We start from the raw sequence: 19,976 nt of genomic DNA on the forward strand, positions 1-19,976 counted from the left end.
TTTTAAATGGTCAAACCATTGACTGAGGATTTCCTGCAAGCCCTGGCTGAGTTCCTCTTTGCTGTTTATCCTTTTTACTTTGGCACCCATGTCAGATCTGCCTCTTGCATCCCTTTATCTCAGTCCTCGGGACTCAAAGCCAACGCATGGAAGTTTAATTCTTCCAAATCCCCTCAGCAGTGTGCCTTCCCTTCGGCGTCTGATGTTGCAGGAGTAAAACCTTTGCATACAAGCAGGGAACAAATCATCTGCTTGTTTTTAATGCTGGTTTTGATGCTCTCTGATGAATTATTAAAGCTGCCTGGTGCTGTGAGCGCTGAAGGATGCAGCTGCCAGCACCCACTGTGTTGGTTTGTCCACCCTTCCTTTTTAATACAACAGTTTCTTTATGAACTGCTGCTTTTGGTCACTAATGATTATTTCAAACTAAGTGGTGTTATTTTTCTGGGCTTGGTTTCTGTGAAAGGATCAGTCCCTGTTAGGGCCTTGGAGAACGAAGCTGGTAAGAGACAAGCAGTGGAGGATGCAGGAGTTTGCCTTCTCTTTTTGGGACCTTATCCATGAGCTGCTGTATGAGGTCAGTGCTTCCCCTGGCAGCAAACCTCGAGTTCTGCTGCAGTTTGGGGCTGCTTTGGTGACAGCAATGGCCACAGCAGGACTGACTCCTCACAATGCAGCTCTCTGCTGTCTCTCTGTGGGTGGGAATTTGGGGTGAATACAAGTATTGCTTGCAACACCCACTGATTCTGAGCAGCCTGTTCTTGTTAGGAATATTCCCACTTTTGGAACTTGCAGAGGCTGTGAGTGCAAGTGAGTTGGTGAGCAGGGAGGAGCAAACCAACACCACCAGGATAAGGAGGAAGGGCACACTGCTGTGAATGCATCAATGCAAGGAATGCATCCTGCCTGGCCACCTGGGTGCTGCAGGCGGGCTGGGTTTGCAGCACTGCCCTCCCCATGCTGTGCTGTGTTCCCCTCTTAAGGCAGCTTCCCAATCAGTCTTCCTGTGATGTCAAACTCCAGTTAAGGCTGTAAAACAAAACTGAGTGCTGCAGTGTTTGCTGTGGACACACGAGAGCATCTCCCCAATTGGATTCAGACAAACGTGGAATGGCTCAGAGCAAACAATCCTGATGGGCACTGACTGCAGTTGGAGTGGATATCGCTGCCACAAGGCAGCAGCGTTACAGGGGTGTCAGTTTGATGTGGTGCTGGAGCTTCTGGGAAGGAACAGAAGCGACATTTGTTGCAGACAGAATGTGGTTTTGCTTCTGGACTGAGGGAAGAAATAGGCTGCACTGAAGGAGCTCCGTTTTCTAAAAGACCCGAGTTCTTTCTGAACAGTATGGTCTGCAGACTGGAGCTCTTCTGTTCCCCTGCAGTGGCTTTGTTGTGGTGTTTCTGTGCAGCAGCTCCTTCCTCTCCTGCTCTCCATCGCTGCTGAGTGACCTTCAGTGCCTGCACTGCTGCTCAGGGTGTCCTGGTTGTGACACCAAACTTCTGCTTTAGTTTGGGGAGCGGCCTGCTTGGCCAGCTGGGGATTTAAGGCCAGAAAATGGAGGTGATGCTTCATCTCTGCTTTGCAGCTTGCTGAAGCCCTCCTTAGAGGGGAAGGATTTATTGGTGCAAACATAACTGAGTGAAAGCTGCTGGCTGCGTGTTGCCAGCAGTGGCCGTGCTGTCCTTACCAAAATGCAGGGAGAGCCCTGCCCCTGCGTGGAGGAGCACAGCCCAGGGCTTCCAGGGGAGTGCAGCCTCATCGCCTGCTGGAGGAGCAAACAGAAGGTCAGGTCACAAAGCTGCAGCAGCGAGCAAGCAGTGTCATCCAGAAAAACACACTATAAATCGATTTAATTGTCCTTGACTGCTAATGAACTGGGGGGGGGGGGGGGGGGGTGAAAGAGTAGGGAAAATGTCAGTGGAGTGTGAGCTAAGAGGGCTGCCATGTGCTGTGAGCAGCAGGAGCTGCAGTGCTGTGCCTGGGGTGCATGGAGCTTCCCAGTGCCCTGCTGGGACTGCTGTGCTGAGGGCACTGCAGAAGCAGGGAGGGAAGCGCTGTTCCCTGCAGTGCCAGCGATCCATTGGATCCTGCAGATCGAGCCCAGATGCTGGTAGAAGCCCTTCCCTCCCCTGGGAGGCCGGGTGCTCAGCCCTGGGATGGCTCTGCAGGTGAACTTCTTCCTCAGTCCGAAGGCATTCTCGTTCACAGGAGCAGGTAGAGGGACGTCAGCCACTTCTCGTGGCTTTTTGTTGTTGTTCAAGCCTGGATTCCCACAGAGGGTGCAGAAAGCAGCTCATGCTGATTCAGTCAGACAGCATCAGGAGCAGAAATCTGTTCTCATGCACTGCCCTGGGCACCTCTGCTTTTGTGTGTGTGTTTCTTTTCATGATCGGGGAGAAGTGATCAAATTATGGCAGCGCTGGGAGAATGGGGTGTTTTTACAGCTTGGGGAGCTCCAAGCCCCGTTACGTGGCATTGTCTCCTGCTTATCACTGCCACCAGCATGCTGGAAATACATTGCATTGCTGCTTCCCAGACTGAATGAATGCCCCTCAGAGCAGAACGGGACCCTCATGCAGGGATTTCTGCCACGTGTCCGAGTGGGAATGGCTTCATTCAGTGCAGTGGATTCTCTGGCAGCTCTGCAGTGTGTCTCAGATGCTCCCTGGGCAGCTCTGAGAGCCCTGCTTTGTCTTTGTGATGGTTTCCTGTTTACCTCTGGAAGGTGTGGATGTATTCACTCTGTGGCTGAACTCCCTGCTGGTTCCAGAAGGATTTTGGGGAGCAAAGTGGGTGAAGCAGGGCTGGCAGTTTAGAGAATGCTTAGATGTGATTCATGAGCAGCTCCTGGCCCAATAAACATTTAAAAAGCCATTAAAGGAGCGGTTAATTTTTTTCCCTTCTCCATAAAATTGCCCAGATTTGACAACTGTGACCGATTCCCTCCGTTGCTGCACTGCCAGCGTGCGCATGGGGCAGAAATGGAACAAAAATGCAGTGCACTAATCTAGGATTTTTATAGGAGCCCTTTCTGCAGTTGTTGCTTTGGGAAGCACTGGGACCTCACTGGTCTGCCCTCAGCCAACTGGGTGCTTCTCATCCCCTCGTTTCCACCATGCTCCCTCAAACAGCAGCCACCAGTAAGGGCAGGGCAGACCCCACAGGCTGCTGGCAGACATATATTCCTGTGGCCAAGCACTGCTGTTTCCCCCTTGGCTCTGAGATGGGGCTGTGAGGGGGCTGGATGTGGGGTCAGGGGGAGATGTAGGGCTGTGGAGCGGGGCTGGCTGACCCCAGGGCTGGAGGTGCTGGGCAGTTCTGGGCCCCTTGGCTGTGATGCTGTGCTGACGCCGTGGGTGAAAAGCCCCACGGTGCAAACCGTGTGCTTGTGCAGATGGAATGCAGGACAGGCTGGAGGGTTTGCTGTTGGCGCAGCATGAGCTGCTCTCGCCCTGTCAGCAGGACGTGTTTGCTCCGAGTGCAGCCCTGCACGGCTCCCGGAGCTCTGAAGGGGCTGAGCCCAGCCTGCACCTCGCAGACAGCGCAGGGAAGGAGGGCACTTGGTTTCATTCACCCCTGGGCTCCTGGGCAGCTCAGTGCCTCTGTCAGCTCCCCGGATGCCCTCACTTAGCTCAGTTTTGCTGCCCTCCCTCACCCTCACCGCCCTTTTATTTAACAGGAGAGCTCAGAGTGTGGGGTCGAGCCTTGGCACGGGCTGCGTGTTGTCCCTGTTCAGGCTGTGTCTCCAGCTCTGTCTCCCACATCCAGACTCATGTAAAACAAAAGCAGTGGCAGCAAAATCCTTGACAAGATGCAAGCTGCCTTGAATTTACTGAGAAGGAAAAAAAGAAAGAGCTTTGTGTGCATTAATCTAAGAAAAATGGATGCTTTGGCTCGTCCAGCTGAAGGCACTCTGCTATGGATGTTTGCTAGTCTGGAAAAGCTGTGTTTGGGTTTTGCATCTGTTGCTTTTAATAGCAAACACGTTCTGGTCCCAATCTTCCCCACAGTTGTGTCTGGAATACGTGGGTTGGTAACAAGGCAGCTCTCCTATGAGTCGGTTGGGATTCATTATGCTGTGCTGCTGGCTGGGGAGGACTGCATGTCCTATACGGAACTTTCTTTGCCTTGGGCCCTTCCTTAGCTGGAAAGAGAGAATGGACCGAAGCCAGGCTCTGAGTAAGAAGCAGCATCTGAAAATTGGGTAGTTAAGCGCCCGCAGAGTGCCCTGCTGGAGCAGAGATGCTGGCAGATTTCAGAGGCTCTGATTTTGGCATGTTCCCCTTTAGGGTCACCTAGCCCACACTGCGTCACGCAGCGTAACCCCTCTGACTGTGTTTTTTTCCTTTAATGAGAAACCTGGAGTCTTGCAGGCTGCTTAATTACAGCGCAGGATGCGAAGCGCCGTGTCCTGGAGCAGAACCCTGCTCCAAAAGCTGCTTCCTGGAGGTGGACCAGGCGAGCAGGTGGGCCCTGATGGAGGGGGCCAGGCTGGATGGGCAGCCTGACTGGGGGGGGCACCCAGCCCATAGCTAGGGTAGGGTTCTGGGGGCTGTAAGAGCCTTTTCAACCCAACCATCCCATTGCTCTATGATCCTGAAGGTCCCTTCCAACCCAACCGTTGTATGGTGCTGTAATCTTTGAGGTCCCTCCCAGCCCAACCATTCTGTGATAACCTGGCACCCAGACTGAGGGTGGCACAGCACCGTGTCCCATCCCATCTCTGCCAGGTTGGAGCTGGGGGTAACAGAGAGGTCTGAGATGGGGAAGAGTGCAGGGCGAGCCCTGGCCCCGTGCTGCGCTCAGCCTGCAGCCTGCACAAGGTACAGCACTTGTCACAACCAATACAGTCTCAACTCTGTCTTCAGAAAGTTTTCTTGATTCCAATTGGCATTTCTGAGCCGGGGAGGATCCGGCTAGCAGCACAGAGGTCCTCACAGCTCCCCTCCTCCTCTGCTGCAGGCGTTTGTCCTTGGAGGACCCAGACCTGGGTTCTGAGCAGCAGGACCATGGTGCTGGGGAGGTGATGTCCAACCTGGGCATGGGGACTTTTGGCTGCTGGTAAAAACCAACCCACAAGAAAAACCACCTTGTTTTACGATCCCGTTTCTAAAATCCTCTTAACCCAGCAGTCCTCTGAGATTCGTGACTGAAACCCAACAGCTCAGGGGGCTCCTGGTGCTGCAGGTGAGCCTTGGGAGCATGGCACTGACCCAAGCCCTGGCTGGGAGGCAGGGAGCACTGCGCAGAGGACCTCAGCTTTGTCTGCAGGGCATGTTAAATGCACACAGCCTGAGAACAAAGCTCAGCTGCTCTGCTGGCAAAGGTTAAAAGATCCCCAGCGCGTTTGCATTTAATTATCCATTTTAGTGGCAGATTATTATTTTTTTTCATTGGAGATGAAATCCGGATGGGTTTAAAGGACGCTCCTCCGAGCAGAGCTCGTGCACAATGGGCTGTAATGATGTATTCAGAGCTGCTATGCTTTGTCTATCCTTGTTAAGTACCCTGAGAATGCAGACTGGCACTGAGGGAATTTAATGTGACACATAAAAATAAGGAGCACTAGAGGAAGCCGTGATTCTGAGTGTTTAACTAGCTTGGAGCCTCGCTGCATGGCAAGCAGTTTTGCTTAGATGGGCACTGGAAAGGGGCAGCCTGGAGAGGTCATGGGGCACGCTGGCACAGCAAGGGCGAACGGAGGCCACGCCGTGCCCACTGACTCCATGGGGCCGGTGGCTGCTGTGTGTATGCAGCGCTCTGCTGCTCCCCGGCCACCCGCTGGTTTAATTTGCTACTGTCATTTGCTAAATAATTGTTTCTCTGCAGTCTGGCCTCCGAGGGCAGCACCATTGCTTCGGGCAGCTCTTAGCGCAGCGTTAATTCTATGGTTCTCCTGGCACTTATCTCAGCGGAGCAGCGGTTCTTTGGGGGCAGAGCTCTGATGCTGCACTTAAAGCAGGTGGGACTGAGCGAGGTGGACGTGCTGAGCAGCTACAGACAGTGCAGCGTGGCGAGGAATTCCAAACGCTTGCTGCCCTTTGAAGAGGTGCATGTCCTGCTCAGTCCCTTTCTGGAGCCCTGGCTGCTCCGCGTGCCCTTGCAGCAGCGTAGCGCCCCACAGCTGATTTTAATGAGGTTCCTCTTATAAAACCAAAATATGGAGCAGCAGAGCGCTGCCAGCTCAGCCCTTCTCCTGCTCCTCTCCTGGGACGCAGTGCAGGGAGGGCCCGGCTGGGTCCCAGTGCGGTGCTGAGCTCGTTGGCTGCAGTGCTGAGAGCTGAGGGGAGCTGAGCCCAGCCCAGGTATGGCGGTGGGAGGGGGGGTGAGGTGGGCTGCAGCAGCGTGTGGTGCTTCTGGGGTGGGCTGCTGCCAGTAGTGGGGAAAGGAGGAGAAATGTGACTTTCAGATGCTCACCTGGAAAGAAATCGCGTTTTCTCAGGGCCCAGGAGGGAGGATAAGCGGAGTCCAGTGCCCCTACTAGGCTCAGTGTATGGGGCAGGGCTGGGTGTTACTCTGGCCGTTGAGGAATGGCATTGTTGGCAGCATTCAAAGCTTTGGTGGTGGGGAGGCTGCTTTAGTGATGGCCTGGGACCCCCCTGGCTGGATGAGGATGCCTGCAGCGTGCTGTGCTGGGATACAGCCACGCTCTGCCGTGCCGCGCATTGGTAGCACGGCTCCATTGTGCCCCGTGTTGGTCTGTGGGACTGAGCTCTGTCCATGGCCTCCTCCTCCCAGGCAGCCCCGGGGCTGCAGGGGATCTGAGGGGCAGCTGCTGCCCTGTGTGTGGGCTCTGCCCCCTTACGCACCTTCCTGTCCCCGCAGGGCTGTAATGTCATGGAGGACCAGGACCTTCGGGACATTGGAATCGGAGACCCGCAGCACCGCCGGAAGCTCCTGCAGGCAGCTCGCTCCCTGCCAAAGGTGAGCAGGGCCAGGGCACTGCCCAGGATGGCTGTGAGACAGAGGAAAAAAAGGCTGAGCACGGTGCTAATTGCAGACACTGTATGCTTTGGGATCCCTGCCCCCTGTGGCTTTAACCCCTCTCTGCTTTCTGCTTTTGTAGCTGAAGCCCCTGGGCTGTGATGGGAACAGCCAGCCGTCCGTCCCTGCCTGGCTCGACTCCTTGGGGCTGCAGGATTACATCCAGTCCTTCCTCTCGAGCGGCTACAGCTCTATTGACACTGTGAAAAACCTCTGGGAGCTTGAAATAGTCAATGTGAGTGTTGTTTGCCTGTCCCCACAGTGCTGGGGTCCTGCCTGCATTCCCTGCAGGGAGCAGTGCTAAATGCAAACAGACTGCTGGAATGGGGATGCTTTGCTTTGTGCAGAGGGCAGAGAAGCAGCCCCTCTTGGCCCCTCATATCCAGAGATGGGCAACAGAGCTGAGGGGCCTGGAGCACAGAGGGGTCTTATGGGGAGCAGCTGAGGGAGCTGGGATGGCTGAGCCTGGAGAAGAGGAGCTCAGAGGTGACTTCATGTCCTGAAGGGAGCTTGTGGTGAGGTGGGGGTTGGCCTCTGCAATGGGACAGGAGGTGATGGCCTCACATGGGGCCATTACCTGGGGAGGAGCAGGCTAGGTATGAGGAAGCCTTTCTTCCCTGAAAGAGCCGTGCTGCCCAGACTGCAGGGAATGGTGGGTCACCATCCCTGGAGGGATTCAGGAAATGTGGAGATTTTGGTTAGTAGGGACAGGTTGGGGTTGGACTTGGTGAGCTAAGCCTTAATGACCAGCCTTAATGACCCCATGGTGCCCCAGGAACTGCAGGTCCTGCCTTCTACAAACCACTGTGCAGCTCCCCTGCGCTGGCACAAGTTCTCTTTCTCAGCGTTGTCTCCCCCACAGGTGCTGAAGGTGAACCTGTTGGGCCATCGGAAGAGGATCATCGCCTCGCTGGCTGACCGGCCCTATGAGGAACCCCCAGCAAAGCCACCACGCTTCTCACAGCTGAGAGTGAGTCCATGCAGTGTCCCTGCTGCCCACAGTGTCTGTTCAGAGCATTCAGTGGTAGCTGTGTTCTGCCTCTGTTGACTCCACATCCCCCCCTTTCATTCAAAGAATGAATTCCAGGTCTGCCTGGTTCACTCATCTCCTTCTGGTTGGTAGCTGACGGCCCTGGGGGACGCAGAGCCCTGCAGAGTGCTTGTACTGATGGCTTTAGGGCGGGTGTCCAGCAGGGAGTGGGGCACAGTCAGCATTACTCTGCTTCTTTTGTGCCCAGGAAATTCTGCCTAGCAAAATCAGGAAGAAAGATAAAAACCCTACCATGTCAATATTTAAGTTAAAAGTCCTTTGAAAGTAGGTGTTGGGAGTAATGAGTGCAGAGAGTGATCTTTGGAAATAGTATTGCTTCTTTTTTTTTAAAAAAAAAGAGAGGAAAAAAAGCTTGTTTCTTATTAGAACAAATGGCTTTGACCTGGTAGTTGGGGTCAGTGCAGGCTCTCAGGTACTTGGTGGCCTGGGAAGAGAGTGCTGGGAGAGTTGAAGCGATCGCACATCTGGTGTGTGGAGGAGGAATGGTTCTGCAGGTCCCACATTGGCTGCTGCTGGCGGTGATGCAGAGCTCAGGGCTTCCACTCTGAATACAGTGAAGCAGAACTCGGGCAATCTGCAGCCTGCCTGGCTCTGGCTTGGCCAGCACTGACCTCATGTGTGCTTCTTCCTCATCTCTGCTGCTTTACATCATGAGTGCCCACAGCAGAAAAACCTCACAGTTGCAGGAAAAGTCCCCTCATATCCACACAGCTGCGACTCCAGAGCACTTGGGCAGAGCTGCAACAAATTACAGTATTGCTGAGCTCTGGCTGAACCACACAGCAGCAAATATTCCCCTTTGCCAGGACTGATGTACTCCAGCCAAAGCAGCAGATGAATTTTGGGGCAGGGGAGCCATAGGATGCCAGACACTCGGTGCTGGGGGTGGCTGAGAGGGGAGCGCTCAGAATTGCCATTCTTCCTACAAAGCTGCCACCTGGGAGCAAAAAGTGAGGATTTGTGCTGCTGCACACAGAGCCTGGGGGCCAGGAGGGGACAACCCTGCAGCTTCACCCCAGTGCTCCGACCACAAGTGCGCAGGTGGGAGGGAGGCAGCTCCTCCCAAACATCCTCTTGAGATGATGGGGCTGAAGGCAGAGCGATGGCGAGGAGAGGAGCTCTTTGTGTAGCCTCAGCTGATTGATATGCTGGCTGGGGGGGCGGGCTGGAAAAGAGAATGGGCCATTTCCAAAGCTTCCTGGTGCTGCAGCTGGTGCGTTCCAGCGCCCGGCTCTGGCTGGGGAGCGGAAGGACGTCAATGGCAAATTAAGCAAGTCCTCTGAATAGGGCTGATGCGTGCTGCAGCTGTGAGCTCCGTGTGTTGCCTGCTTGGCACGTCCAGGCAGTGAGCGTTGCCTGCGGGAGGAGCCCTGCTGTCAGGCATCTGGGCTGAGCTGACGCTGGGCAGCCGGGTGCTCAGCTCCAGAAGGGGCAGCTCGATGCTCCGGAGCCCGTTGTGCTGCGTGCCTGCTGCCCTCCTCAGACAGGGCAGGACAAGGCAGACACCTGCCCAAAACGGTCCTGGAGCAAAGCAGGGGCATTGAGTGGGAAATAAATGAGGTGAATGAAGGCAGTGAGCCTGAAGGCTGCAGGGCGGGAGCTGATCCTGATTGCTCAGCTTATTGCACCTTTGTTGGGTGTTGGGAGGAGCAGCCTGCAGTGCCAGCTCCTGGTGTTCCTAGGGAGAAATAATCCCAGCCAGAAACAGAGGCACAGGTTTGTGTGTGGCCACTTCTTCCCTTCCTCACACCTTGAGCAACTGCCTCATCACCTCTGCATCCTGTGTGCGGTGCTGGAGGGTGGCAGCAGCCTCTGAGCAGGGCTGGCAGAGCCAGAGGGGCACAGTGCACGCAGGGCTGTGGCACCGGCTAACCAGGATGGTTCTTGGTGGCACCAGCTAACCAGGGTGGTTGTTGGTGTCTGCCTGTTCCAGTGCCAGGACTTGATGTCCCAGACGTCGTCACCTCTGAGCCAGAACGACTCCTGCACAGGCAGATCTGCTGATCTCCTGCTGCCCTCCGGGGACTCTGGGAAGAGGCAACACGAGCGTGGCAGCGAGCTGGCGACGTACTCCAAAGTTGAGCGCTACAAAGCACAGGTCAGTGGGTGCTGCTGTGCATCCTGTGGGCCCCTCTGCATGGCTCAGTGCATCACCCCCTAATTGAGGAGTCGAGGCTTCAAAAACTAGGAGCTGATGCCAGCAAGTTGCTTGTGCCTAGCTCGCCTTAAAAACGGTGACTTGCACATGCACTGCAGTGTCGCTTTCACCCCTCCCAGCCCCTTAGAGGTCTGCCCACTGCAAATCTCAATTGCATCAACCCACAAAGCCCTGCTAAGATCTGTGCTGCACCCTGTCATGGACCCGCTTCCTTCACACCTGCATTCCTTCCCCTTCCAGGAGGATCGTCGGGAGTCAAAGCTGACCCTGCGCCCCCCCAGCCTGGCTGCCCCCTACGCACCGGTCCAAAACTGGCAGCACCAGCCAGAGAAGCTCATCTTTGAGTCCTGCGGGTACGAGGCCAACGTAAGTGGCTTTTGGCTTCTGCAGCTGGGGAGGGGGAGGAGGCTCTGGGTGTTGCACGTGGAGGTGTCACAGTCCTCCCTGCTCCGTGGGTGACTTGTCTCCCTGCAGCCACAGCTCTTGTGTTGTGGTGCTGCTTTGGGGTTGGAAGGTTTCCAGCCTGAATGAAGCCTTCAGGTTGTCAGTGCTAACACATCCCCTTTTCCAAACAGTACCTGGGCTCCATGCTGATCAAGGACCTCCGAGGTACAGAATCAACGCAGGATGCCTGTGCCAAGATGAGGGTATGGAGCCCAGGGGACAGTCACAGCTGTGTGGGTGACATGGGGCAGGACGGGGGATGCTGGTGTAGCTGCAGTTCCCCACACCCTGCAGACAGGGCAGCGCGGGGAGCCACTATCACTGCCGAGCTGATCTCCCACCAGCACTTTTCCCTGTAGTTTGAATGTCTGTGCAGTGAGAAAACAGATGATTTCTCTGGGATAAAAGGTTTAACTTCAGGTCCCCGTCCCTTTCTGTCTGCTTCCATTAGAAGCAGGTTTTCTTTCTTCTCATCCAGGCCCTCAAAAGCCTGATGTTATAGGGCTGAGGGTCTTTCCTGGCCACTAGCAGGGCTGGGGATGGTGAGGAAAGGAGCACTGATTCACAGCTGAGTGTTCTTGTTTCTAAAGAAATCCACAGAGCATATGAAGAAAATCCCGACCATAATACTGTCCATCACATACAAGGGAGTGAAGTTCATCGATGCCTCTAACAAGGTGAGCTTGAAGTGCCTCAAAACCGGTGTCTGGAGGGACGTGGCCTGCAGTGCCACCTGCTTGAGGGGCTGCAGATCATATCTGGCAGCTCCAGAAGCCCTGGCTGGGTGTTGTGTAGCTGCTGGGAGCCGTGGGGAGAGCACCAGGGTGACGATGGCTGTCTGAATGATGTAGGCTTGGCACGTGGGCTGCTTGTGTTGCCGTTTGTTCCTACCATGGGACAGAGCTGAGACTGGCCTGGTTGGGAGAAACTCCTTCTGCCAGTCTCTGTTGTGCTCCCTGTCCCCAGTACACATTTGGAACTGCTGTTGTTTGCTGAGTGTGTTGTTGTCCCCAGAAGGGTGATGAGTACTTGTGGTTGTCTCCTACAGAATGTCATTGCTGAGCATGAGATCCGTAACATCTCCTGTGCTGCCCAGGACCCTGAGGATCTCTGCACGTTTGCCTACATCACCAAGGACCTGCAGACCAGCCACCACTACTGCCACGTCTTCAGCACCGTGGATGTGGTGAGTGGGATGGGGCTGCAGCTGAGGGTGTTGGGGCTGCATGAGAGGTCTCTCTTTGCTGTTTCTGTCCTAGAAGATTCCCTTAGGAGTCCGGCCACAAAATGCATTTACTTTGCAACTCTGTTGTCAAAGAGAATATTTGTCAGCCTTCATTACTGCCATTTCCAGTGCTGAATAAACCAGGGCAGGAGATTTTCCCTCTTGGGGAATATTCCGTGAACAAAACCCTGATACGCTTTCAATTATGAGCAGTGTAATAGGCTGATCTAACAGCCTTTTAATTCACTGAGAGTGTGACGGCGTTGCTCGCTTTTATTCCTGGACAGACTCAGCTTTGCAAAACATTTGGGCTCTTTCTCTTTACAATGCCAGACGGGTTGGAGCAGCCCATAGGTGGTCCTGGCTGCTGCGCGTGGGGGCTCTGTGCGATGCGAGGCAGCTCCCGTGCACTAACAGCTCTGTGTTCCCTGCATTCTCTCTGAAGAACCTGACTTACGAGATCATCCTCACCCTGGGGCAGGCGTTCGAGGTCGCCTACCAGCTGGCCCTCCAAGCCCAGAGAGCGAAACCTCTGGGTGCTGCTGCGGGAGAAACGATCGAAACAAAATCTTCCAAACCGGTGCCTAAACCACGAGCTGGAGTGAGGAAATCCGCAGTACGTACATGGAGCTGGGGCTGGAGCTGGGCTTCCTCTCGGACACAACTTGCTTAAAGCTCCCCCTTCGTGGTGCAGAAGTCCCCATGGCCTGTAGCATCAGGCACTGCTGGTGCTGCAGTGCCCGTGGCTCTGCTTGCTGGCAGGCTTGCTGCATGCCTGGCTTCCCCTGTGGGGCAGGACAGGCAGAGGGGATGTAGCCTGGGTTGGGGGGTTGGATGCCCTGCTGGATCCAGCTCCGTTTCCACGTGCAAAGATCAGTGGGTAACCTGCAGTTTGCAGCTTGGTAGTGCCAGCTAAACCGAGCCTGACTTGGAGCTGCTGAGGAGCAGGGACTGCTGCATAAGCCATTGCTTTCCTTTAATGTCTCCTTTTGTCTGTGTTCTGCTTGCTCCCCCCGCTCAGGTGCCGCTCCCTCCCGACACCCGCTGTTGTTACTGTCACACCTGTACAACTCACCGCCCCTCCTACCTGCCGCTGCAGTCTGTTAGTCCTGGAGCTAAGGTCTTTACCTTCTTCCTGCCATCTTCCATCACCAACCGACCTGGGCTGCTGCCCCGGCTGCCACCGCTCCCCACACCTCCCACCATGGCCCCGTGTCCTCGCTGCTGCCCTCCCCCACCTCATCCCAGGGCTCAAATGAACCCCAGGGATGCACTGGTCCCAGCTGCTGCTAACGCAGAGCGGCAGCTCCCAGCTAACTGTGCTGCTCTTCCTGGTGTTGTTAACCTTCCCCTGGGATCCTGATTGAGGAGGACAGGATGAAAAAGCATTGCTTGGTCAGAGAGAGCTCACCTGCCAGGAGCCGTCTCCTCTCCTCTTATTTTTGTAGTGCCATCTCTGTAGCGCTGAATTTTTCATGCTTGTCTGTGAAATGAGGTGAAGCTGTCGCTGATGGTAATGGGGGCTTGCAGGCCTAGCTCAGGAAGTCATCCCAGGGTGCTGGGCTGAGAGCGACGTGCTTAGAAATGTTTGAGATGTGAAGGACTCAAACGCCTCGGCAGTGAGAGCTGCAGCCCTGCACGCATACATGGTCTGGGGATGGGCATCAGCAGCCTCTCTGTGCTCCGAGTTCCCATTTGCTCTGCCCCAGACTCGGGTTCCCACAGGCACATATAAGCTAATGCACTCTTCTCTCCTTCGTTTCCAGCTGGAGCCCCCTGAAATGGACCAAGATTCCCAGTCTCATGCCAGTGTCTCGTGGGTCGTGGACCCCAAACAGGACTCCAAGCGGACCCTCAGCACTAAGTATGAGACCACTATCTTCTAAAGCAAACAAACCCTGTGTCCACCTATAGTCTAACCGTGCCTTTGCGATCTGATCTGTCTGCTGTTCTAAACTCCCTCTTCCTCCAGCTGCTCGCACTGAGCCCCGCGTAGGCACTACGTCAAAGGCAGCAGCACTTAAGAGACTGTAGACTTAAACGGCTTTTGTACCTGATCACTGCTGAACACTGTGAATTCTCCTTACTCGGAAACAAGGGTAACACGCTGTTAGATCCCCATCAGGTGGGAGGTGCAGAGGGGTGCAGGCTGGGGGCATCCGAGACGCGGAGCCAGGAAGCTGCCCTCCATTTTCACGTCTTTCCCCTCGCTCTGGCACTGTGACTCCCTGGGGTGACATGGCACTCCCCCAGGCCTTTTTTTCTATTTCACCTTCTTATCCTCGGACTGATGGAGACCTCTTGTCTCTGCGGTGCACGCACTCCCTCCTTCTAGCTCCTCTACTTCCCGACCGAGCCACGGCTGCACACTGTTCCAGTGAAGTCACCCCTCTCCTTACTGTCACTTGAATCAACACTAACCACTGTGATGCTGTCTGCAAATAACACCTTCACTAGATTTCCTCACAGGGACCCCGCTCACAGCCTCTCTCCTCGAAGCATGGAGCAGAACAGCTGCTCTGCTGGGGGCACAGCCTTGGGCTGGGTGCCACTGTTCCCACTGTGAGCTCGGGCCCTTCTTGGGGCCGTGAGTGTCCTGCAGGAGCTGTGTGGCTGTGTGCATTTCCGTCCCTTTTAGGGCTTACCCCCATAGTCCTGGTGTTCTTGCTCACCAGACCACTGTGAGCTCTGGGTGCAGTTCTCACTTTGCAGATTGCGAAGAGGTCAGGCACTGAAAGGCTCATGCTGCTGGGAAGGAGCCGTGGTTGAGCCGTGCTGTCGGGGTGCAGCAGGCAGAGCTGTGCTGTGCTCTGTGCATTTCCTGCGGTTTCACATCTTTGCCAAAGGGAGGGATGTGATTGAAATCAGTCTGCTGCTGACCCAAAGCCTATTTTTCAGTCTATAAAACATTGCACGATGAGAGCTATAGGGATCTTGAAACATCTGTTGCCTTTCATCCGTGAGAGCAAGGATTTTGGTTAGAAATGGCCATGTGTCAGCGGGCACCTTGGCCTTCCTGGCTCTTTCCCAAGTGCACATGTTTTTCTCTGGGAGAACGTCCCCATTTCTGTGTGTCTTGGTAGAAGCTGCTTTTGGCTCCAGGATATGGGCTGGAAATTGTTTGCATGGGATGCAGGGCATTCAGCACAGTCAGAGTGGAGCTGGGCAGCCCACATAGCTGCCCACACAGACTGTCGTGGGTCTGTCTCCATTTCCTTCTCTTGCATTTGCAAAGCTGAGAAATTAAGCAGAGGAGGAAGAGGATGGGGATGGTTCAGTAGCTGCCAGCACTGGAAAGCAGGGCTCCAGCCCAGTACTGCTTCTCCCCAACTTGCTGTGTCCCAACTACTGAGCCTCTCTCTGCCTCAGTTTCCTTATTTTCAGGATGGGGACACACATAGCTACCTCTCAGGGGGTGAGGCTCTCTCTATCCCCACAGCTGCTTGAGGGCCCTTTAGTGAAAAGCATTGCAACTTCCACACAGTGGCAGCAAACCCACTGTGCTCCGCTTTGCTCTCCAGCAGAGTATGGAGCTCTCAGACCCGGAGCAATGCTCACATCCCAGCTCCTTGTGGGCAGCGGCTGCCAAACCTTTCCCAGGGAGGGGCTGAGCAGATGGGGCAGCTGAAGGTGAGCTGTAGCTCACTGTGTGCCTCAGTGCGGGCTTTGCATCTCTGCCGCATCCCCCACAGCCCAGGTTTGGTGAGCTGGTGGTGACAGTGAGTGTGTTAGAAGGTAAGGGGACGGCACTTCTCACTCAGCTGTGTGGCACATCTGCGTGGGCATGGTGTGTGTGTGTGGACATGGTGCACTCAGGGCTCTGGTGATGCTCTGCTTGCAAAATAGTTTTTTAGATTTCACCCCAAATCTCTCTTTGTGATCACCATCAGAAATAAACGGTCAGATCAGCAACCCTGAGTTGCTGACACCTGTTACGTGGGCATGTTTGTTCTCATTCCTCAGTTCCACTGAGGCCTTTGGGCTTCTGTTCCCCAGCCCTGTGGTGAAATCAGATGTTTCAACATCTTTATTGAGCTCTTCCTCAGGAATGGGTTTGATCTTTCAAATCCTTCGTGGCTTAATGGCATTGAGTGGCAAACTGACTTCAAAACAAGGGCCAGGCTGGTAGGAATCCAAATGAGAGGACTCGAGGGATTGCCTTAAAGCAAGGGAAGCAAAGCCCAGCCGTGTACGTGCAATTCACGTGTCAGGAAGCCCTTAACACAGAGCCAGTGGTCACACTGCCCTGCCCAGAACGCTGCAGTGTCTGCGGAGCTCCGGGGTTTGGGTTGGATGCTCAGTGCCTTTCCAAGCCGTAAGAGTGCCCTGAGGCATTTATATCCTTTGGAGAGAAGCTGAGTTCGTGATAGCAATGGTAGTTTGGATTTACCGTGCAGCTGCCCACACGTGTGCCTGCTCCTCGAGGGTCTGAGCTCTGCACTCCCCCTGCTTGCAGCTGGGATCTGTCGGTTCCTCCTGACGCCGGCTCACTGGTGCACGTGCCTTCCTGAGGGTGACCCTACCCCGGCCGGGGTGGCAGGCAGCCCTGCCTAACTGCAAAGCTTCCTCTGCGTCCATAACCTCACGGTTGTCTCATCTCCTGGCTGCACGCCTCGTCTTTCCCGGCACTTGTGTTTGTATGACTCGGAAATCATTCATTCCATTGTCTTCCTTTCTGTTTGCCTCTGAAAAGCTGAGCTCCGGGCAGCTGTCTCCTACCACGGAAATGTAGTAACGGGGCAGAGACCTAAGAAGCAGTGGCCTGCTGACACGAAGACCGTCTCCATCTGGCACTGGTGTCTGCCTGTGAGGGTGTGCATGGCTGCTCAGTGAGGGCTCCCAAAGCAGAGGGGGAAAGGGATCCCAGCCACCAGCTGAGAAAAGCAGCTCTCCATTTCTAGCAAAGGAAAGTTGAGACTTCCGAGGCCGAGCGATGTCACGTTTTCTAGTCTGAGACAAACTGCTTTCAGCCCGTTTCTTTCACACGTGAAATGATACAGAGCAAATCCAGTTCACAGTCTAAATGTAGCACTGCAGTGGTTTTTTGGTTTTTTTTGTGTGTGGTTTTTTTTTTTGGTGAGGGGAAAAAAAAGAAATGATTCACTGAGAATCTGCACAGTCCAGCAAGGAGTACAATGGAAAGTCTTACCGGTGGGATGGTGTGTGCATCTCTTATGGTACTTAAATCTGCTTCAATTCTGGGTGAACAGTAGAGAAACGCCAAATTCTTGGAAATAACTTCCTCCAGTGTGAGAAGCCTTGCAGGGTAAGTCTGCATCCTTTCTTTTCAAAGCCACTCCATGCTTTTATAGCCAATGGAAATCACTTAAGGAAAAGTCTGCGAAGGATCTCTCACCTCAGAGTGGCTGTGGCCAAGCGTTTACTGATGGTACAAAGCTTGCTTCCCTACGGAGAACTGTTGCATTGCAATACTTGACATTTCTATGGCAAGGACACAACTTCTTCCCATTTACGCACTGAATACCTGGAGAGGAGTCCCTTCTCCAGCCTCTTGTGCACCTGTCTTGTTTTTTAAATGCAGTTATGCCCTGACGGGTTGGGTGTTGTTTTTAATTTTTAAGCTTATTCAATTGTGATTTAGCACTTTTTTTTTAATACTAGCTCATTATTTAATAAGTGCAACGATTTTGGAAGACGAACAAAAGAGGAGTTACATTTTGGGCATTCCGCTGGCACAGTCCATAGCCGAGGATGCATCATAAGTCCTATCGACCCACGGATGGCCTGGCCCCAGCAGCCCCAAACGCTGCCATCTCAGAGGTGTGCTGTCTGCTCGCTTGCTCTTTGGATCACAGCAGGGTTTACCAGCAGTTTTGGCTGCGGCCGATGTGTTTTCACAGCACCGTTCCCCTGGAGGGAAGGCTGTTAGGAGAGTTGTGATTTTTAATTCTTCCAATGCAAAAACCGTAGCGCAGCAGCTTGGTACAATCTCCGCAGGGCTGCAGTGGCTGGGGATGTGCTGCCCTGCTGCTTTGCCAGGACAAGATGCCCTAACGATGCCTGTTTAACTCCGGTTGCTGCTGTATGTCAGGATTCAGTCTCCCTAGCTGGTAGGACTAGGAGAGAAGTGAGCCGTAATCCCGAGGGCACAGGGCTGTACATGATGAGGAGGGGGAAGCGGAGATTATTTTTCTTTTTTACATGGATGAATTTAGAGAACCTAACATTCCTTGTTATGCGTATGTTGCAATTCATACTGGTGTAAGTGTAAATATTTGGTGTGTTGGCAACAAGTCTTTTTGGAGAGATTGCAAATTGAACCTCTGCTTGGGAGGAGGGACACCCTTCTGTTCTGACACATACATGAGCTTTGCGAAGGTTGGCTTGGAGGTGAAGTGGTGATGAAGACTCCAATCTTCAGGGGGCTGGACGTTGTGACCCTGGTGGTTCTTTCCAGTCCTGTGTGTAATTCCATGGTTGTCTTTAGTGATCCAGCAGTTCTTTAGCCAGATACTCTTTCTCACTTCATAGAAGCAGTTGTTCTGGCAGTGCATCTTCCCCTTTCATTTCAGTGGGGTTTTTTTGAGGTACTTGCATGCTGGAGGCTGATCCTGGGTCACCGACTCCGAGTGCTTTGTTATCCCATCCATGACGCAGTGTTTTGGCTTTTCCTCCCCACAGGGTTTCACGGTATCTGGAGGAAAGTGCTCTGCATTTCTGGTGCTGGTTAGAATCTAAATGCACTCACTGCCTGCCTGGGACAGGCGGTGCAGCCCTGGGTTTTGTGTTTTACAGACTTCCAGTTGGACACAGCATGAGTCCAGGCTGAGAACTCAAGGTAGATCAACTGTGTTTGTCTTTTTTTTTTTTTTCAGTAGAGGAGGGGATGAGTTTTTATTTTCTAAATTGAAGCTGCTTTATCCTTTTTAATTTTGTATTTACAAAAAAAAAAAAAAAAGAAAAAAAAAAAAGAAAAAGAAAGGAGAACAAAAAAGAAGAAGCTAATTGTAGCTGTTTGAACTTGCTTTGGGATTTTTCTTTTTAGGAGAAAAAACTGATGCAGTTTTGGTGGGGTATGTGCCTGTTGCCTGTTTCCCTCCTGGGGAGAAGGCAGGACACCGTACAGGACTTGCCTCCAATGAAATGTGAGGTACCATCACAGGGCTGCTGTGAGACACAGACCAGATGCCAAATAGTACTTCCAAACAACTGCTCTGTGTGCAGCTGATGTGGGTTTAATTGCTTTAATGCTCCTTCCACCCCACTTCAGAAGCTTCTAGCAGCAGAACTTCCTCCGGCTTTCTTCTGCTTGCATCATTTCCATGCAATCAGATCTTTATTTTAGAGTGAGCACAGAGTTTGCGACGCTGTCTTGTTGCAAAAAGTCTCCCTTTTAGGTCTCATATTGGCATTACCTACTGCATTTTAATTTAATTTAATTTTTTCTTTTTCAAAAGGAAGTACATGTGCTGCTCCTACCAAGTAGATCTAGCTCAAACACTTTTCTTACCCGTGGAAGAATAACCTGAGATTCCCTAACAGGGCAGAGACCAGTCGAGTTCAGTTTGCAATGTAGACATTTTTGCTAATTGTGATGTATGACAGTGGGACTGATTTGTAATACAAATGTTATTTAATCTGTCTGTATTTTGATACTTGAATTTCCTTTTATTTCCTGTATATACAATTGTTAATCTGTTCGAATTTGTCTGAATTTTAAACATCTTGTGGTACCAAACGTAACCAATCTGTGCAACAACATAGACTGACCTCACTACAACAAGGCGAGATTGTAAATATTCCTGGGCTTCCAGCAGTCGTTTTGTTGTTTTCATAATTGTACAACTTAGAACAGACTGAATTAATAAACAAACTTAGACACACGTTTGCCCTGTCGTCACTGTGACCTGAGTGACACAGCAGCCTCTGGTCATCTCATGCCTGTGCTGAGCTGCCAAAGCAGGTAAGAGGAAGGGGTGAGGGTGGGCAGCACAGTGACTTGAATGAGGGCAGCCTGGTGCTGCACGTGTGGTGTTTTGCTTTGTAAAGCTGAGGAACAAGAAAACATCAAGAGTGTCAAAGCACTGCGTGGGGATGATTTGCTGGTATTGTGGAAGCAGAGCACAGGATGCTGTTCTGTTGGGAACAGGCC

At 53.2% G+C, this 19,976-nt stretch overlaps 1 protein-coding gene across 10 annotated transcripts in view; it reads left to right on the forward strand.

Moving 5' to 3' along the window:
* ANKS1A (ankyrin repeat and sterile alpha motif domain containing 1A) overlaps nucleotides 1-19,707 on the forward strand; it is an 84,289-nt gene extending 64,582 nt beyond the window's left edge. For 5 of the 10 annotated variants that reach the window (XM_052698307.1, XM_052698310.1, XM_052698314.1 and 2 more), the window contains 11 exons: nucleotides 6,827-6,925; nucleotides 7,068-7,220; nucleotides 7,848-7,955; nucleotides 9,970-10,134; nucleotides 10,435-10,560; nucleotides 10,770-10,841; nucleotides 11,229-11,315; nucleotides 11,687-11,824; nucleotides 12,309-12,479; nucleotides 12,885-12,983; nucleotides 13,630-19,707. In XM_052698307.1, the coding sequence (XP_052554267.1) occupies nucleotides 6,827-6,925; nucleotides 7,068-7,220; nucleotides 7,848-7,955; nucleotides 9,970-10,134; nucleotides 10,435-10,560; nucleotides 10,770-10,841; nucleotides 11,229-11,315; nucleotides 11,687-11,824; nucleotides 12,309-12,479; nucleotides 12,885-12,983; nucleotides 13,630-13,749 (1,338 nt within the window). In that variant the 3' untranslated portion in view covers nucleotides 13,750-19,707. The remainder of the gene's footprint in view (nucleotides 1-6,826; nucleotides 6,926-7,067; nucleotides 7,221-7,847; nucleotides 7,956-9,969; nucleotides 10,135-10,434; nucleotides 10,561-10,769; nucleotides 10,842-11,228; nucleotides 11,316-11,686; nucleotides 11,825-12,308; nucleotides 12,480-12,884; nucleotides 12,984-13,629) is intronic. The other 5 variants (XM_052698311.1, XM_052698317.1, XM_052698308.1 and 2 more) reach the window with 4 other exon arrangements.
* The last annotated feature ends 269 nt before the right edge of the window (nucleotides 19,708-19,976 follow it).

Source organism: Tympanuchus pallidicinctus, unplaced genomic scaffold (assembly GCF_026119805.1).
Source record: "Tympanuchus pallidicinctus isolate F22 unplaced genomic scaffold, pur_lepc_1.0 scaffold32, whole genome shotgun sequence".
Classification (NCBI taxonomy): domain Eukaryota; kingdom Metazoa; phylum Chordata; class Aves; order Galliformes; family Phasianidae; genus Tympanuchus; species Tympanuchus pallidicinctus.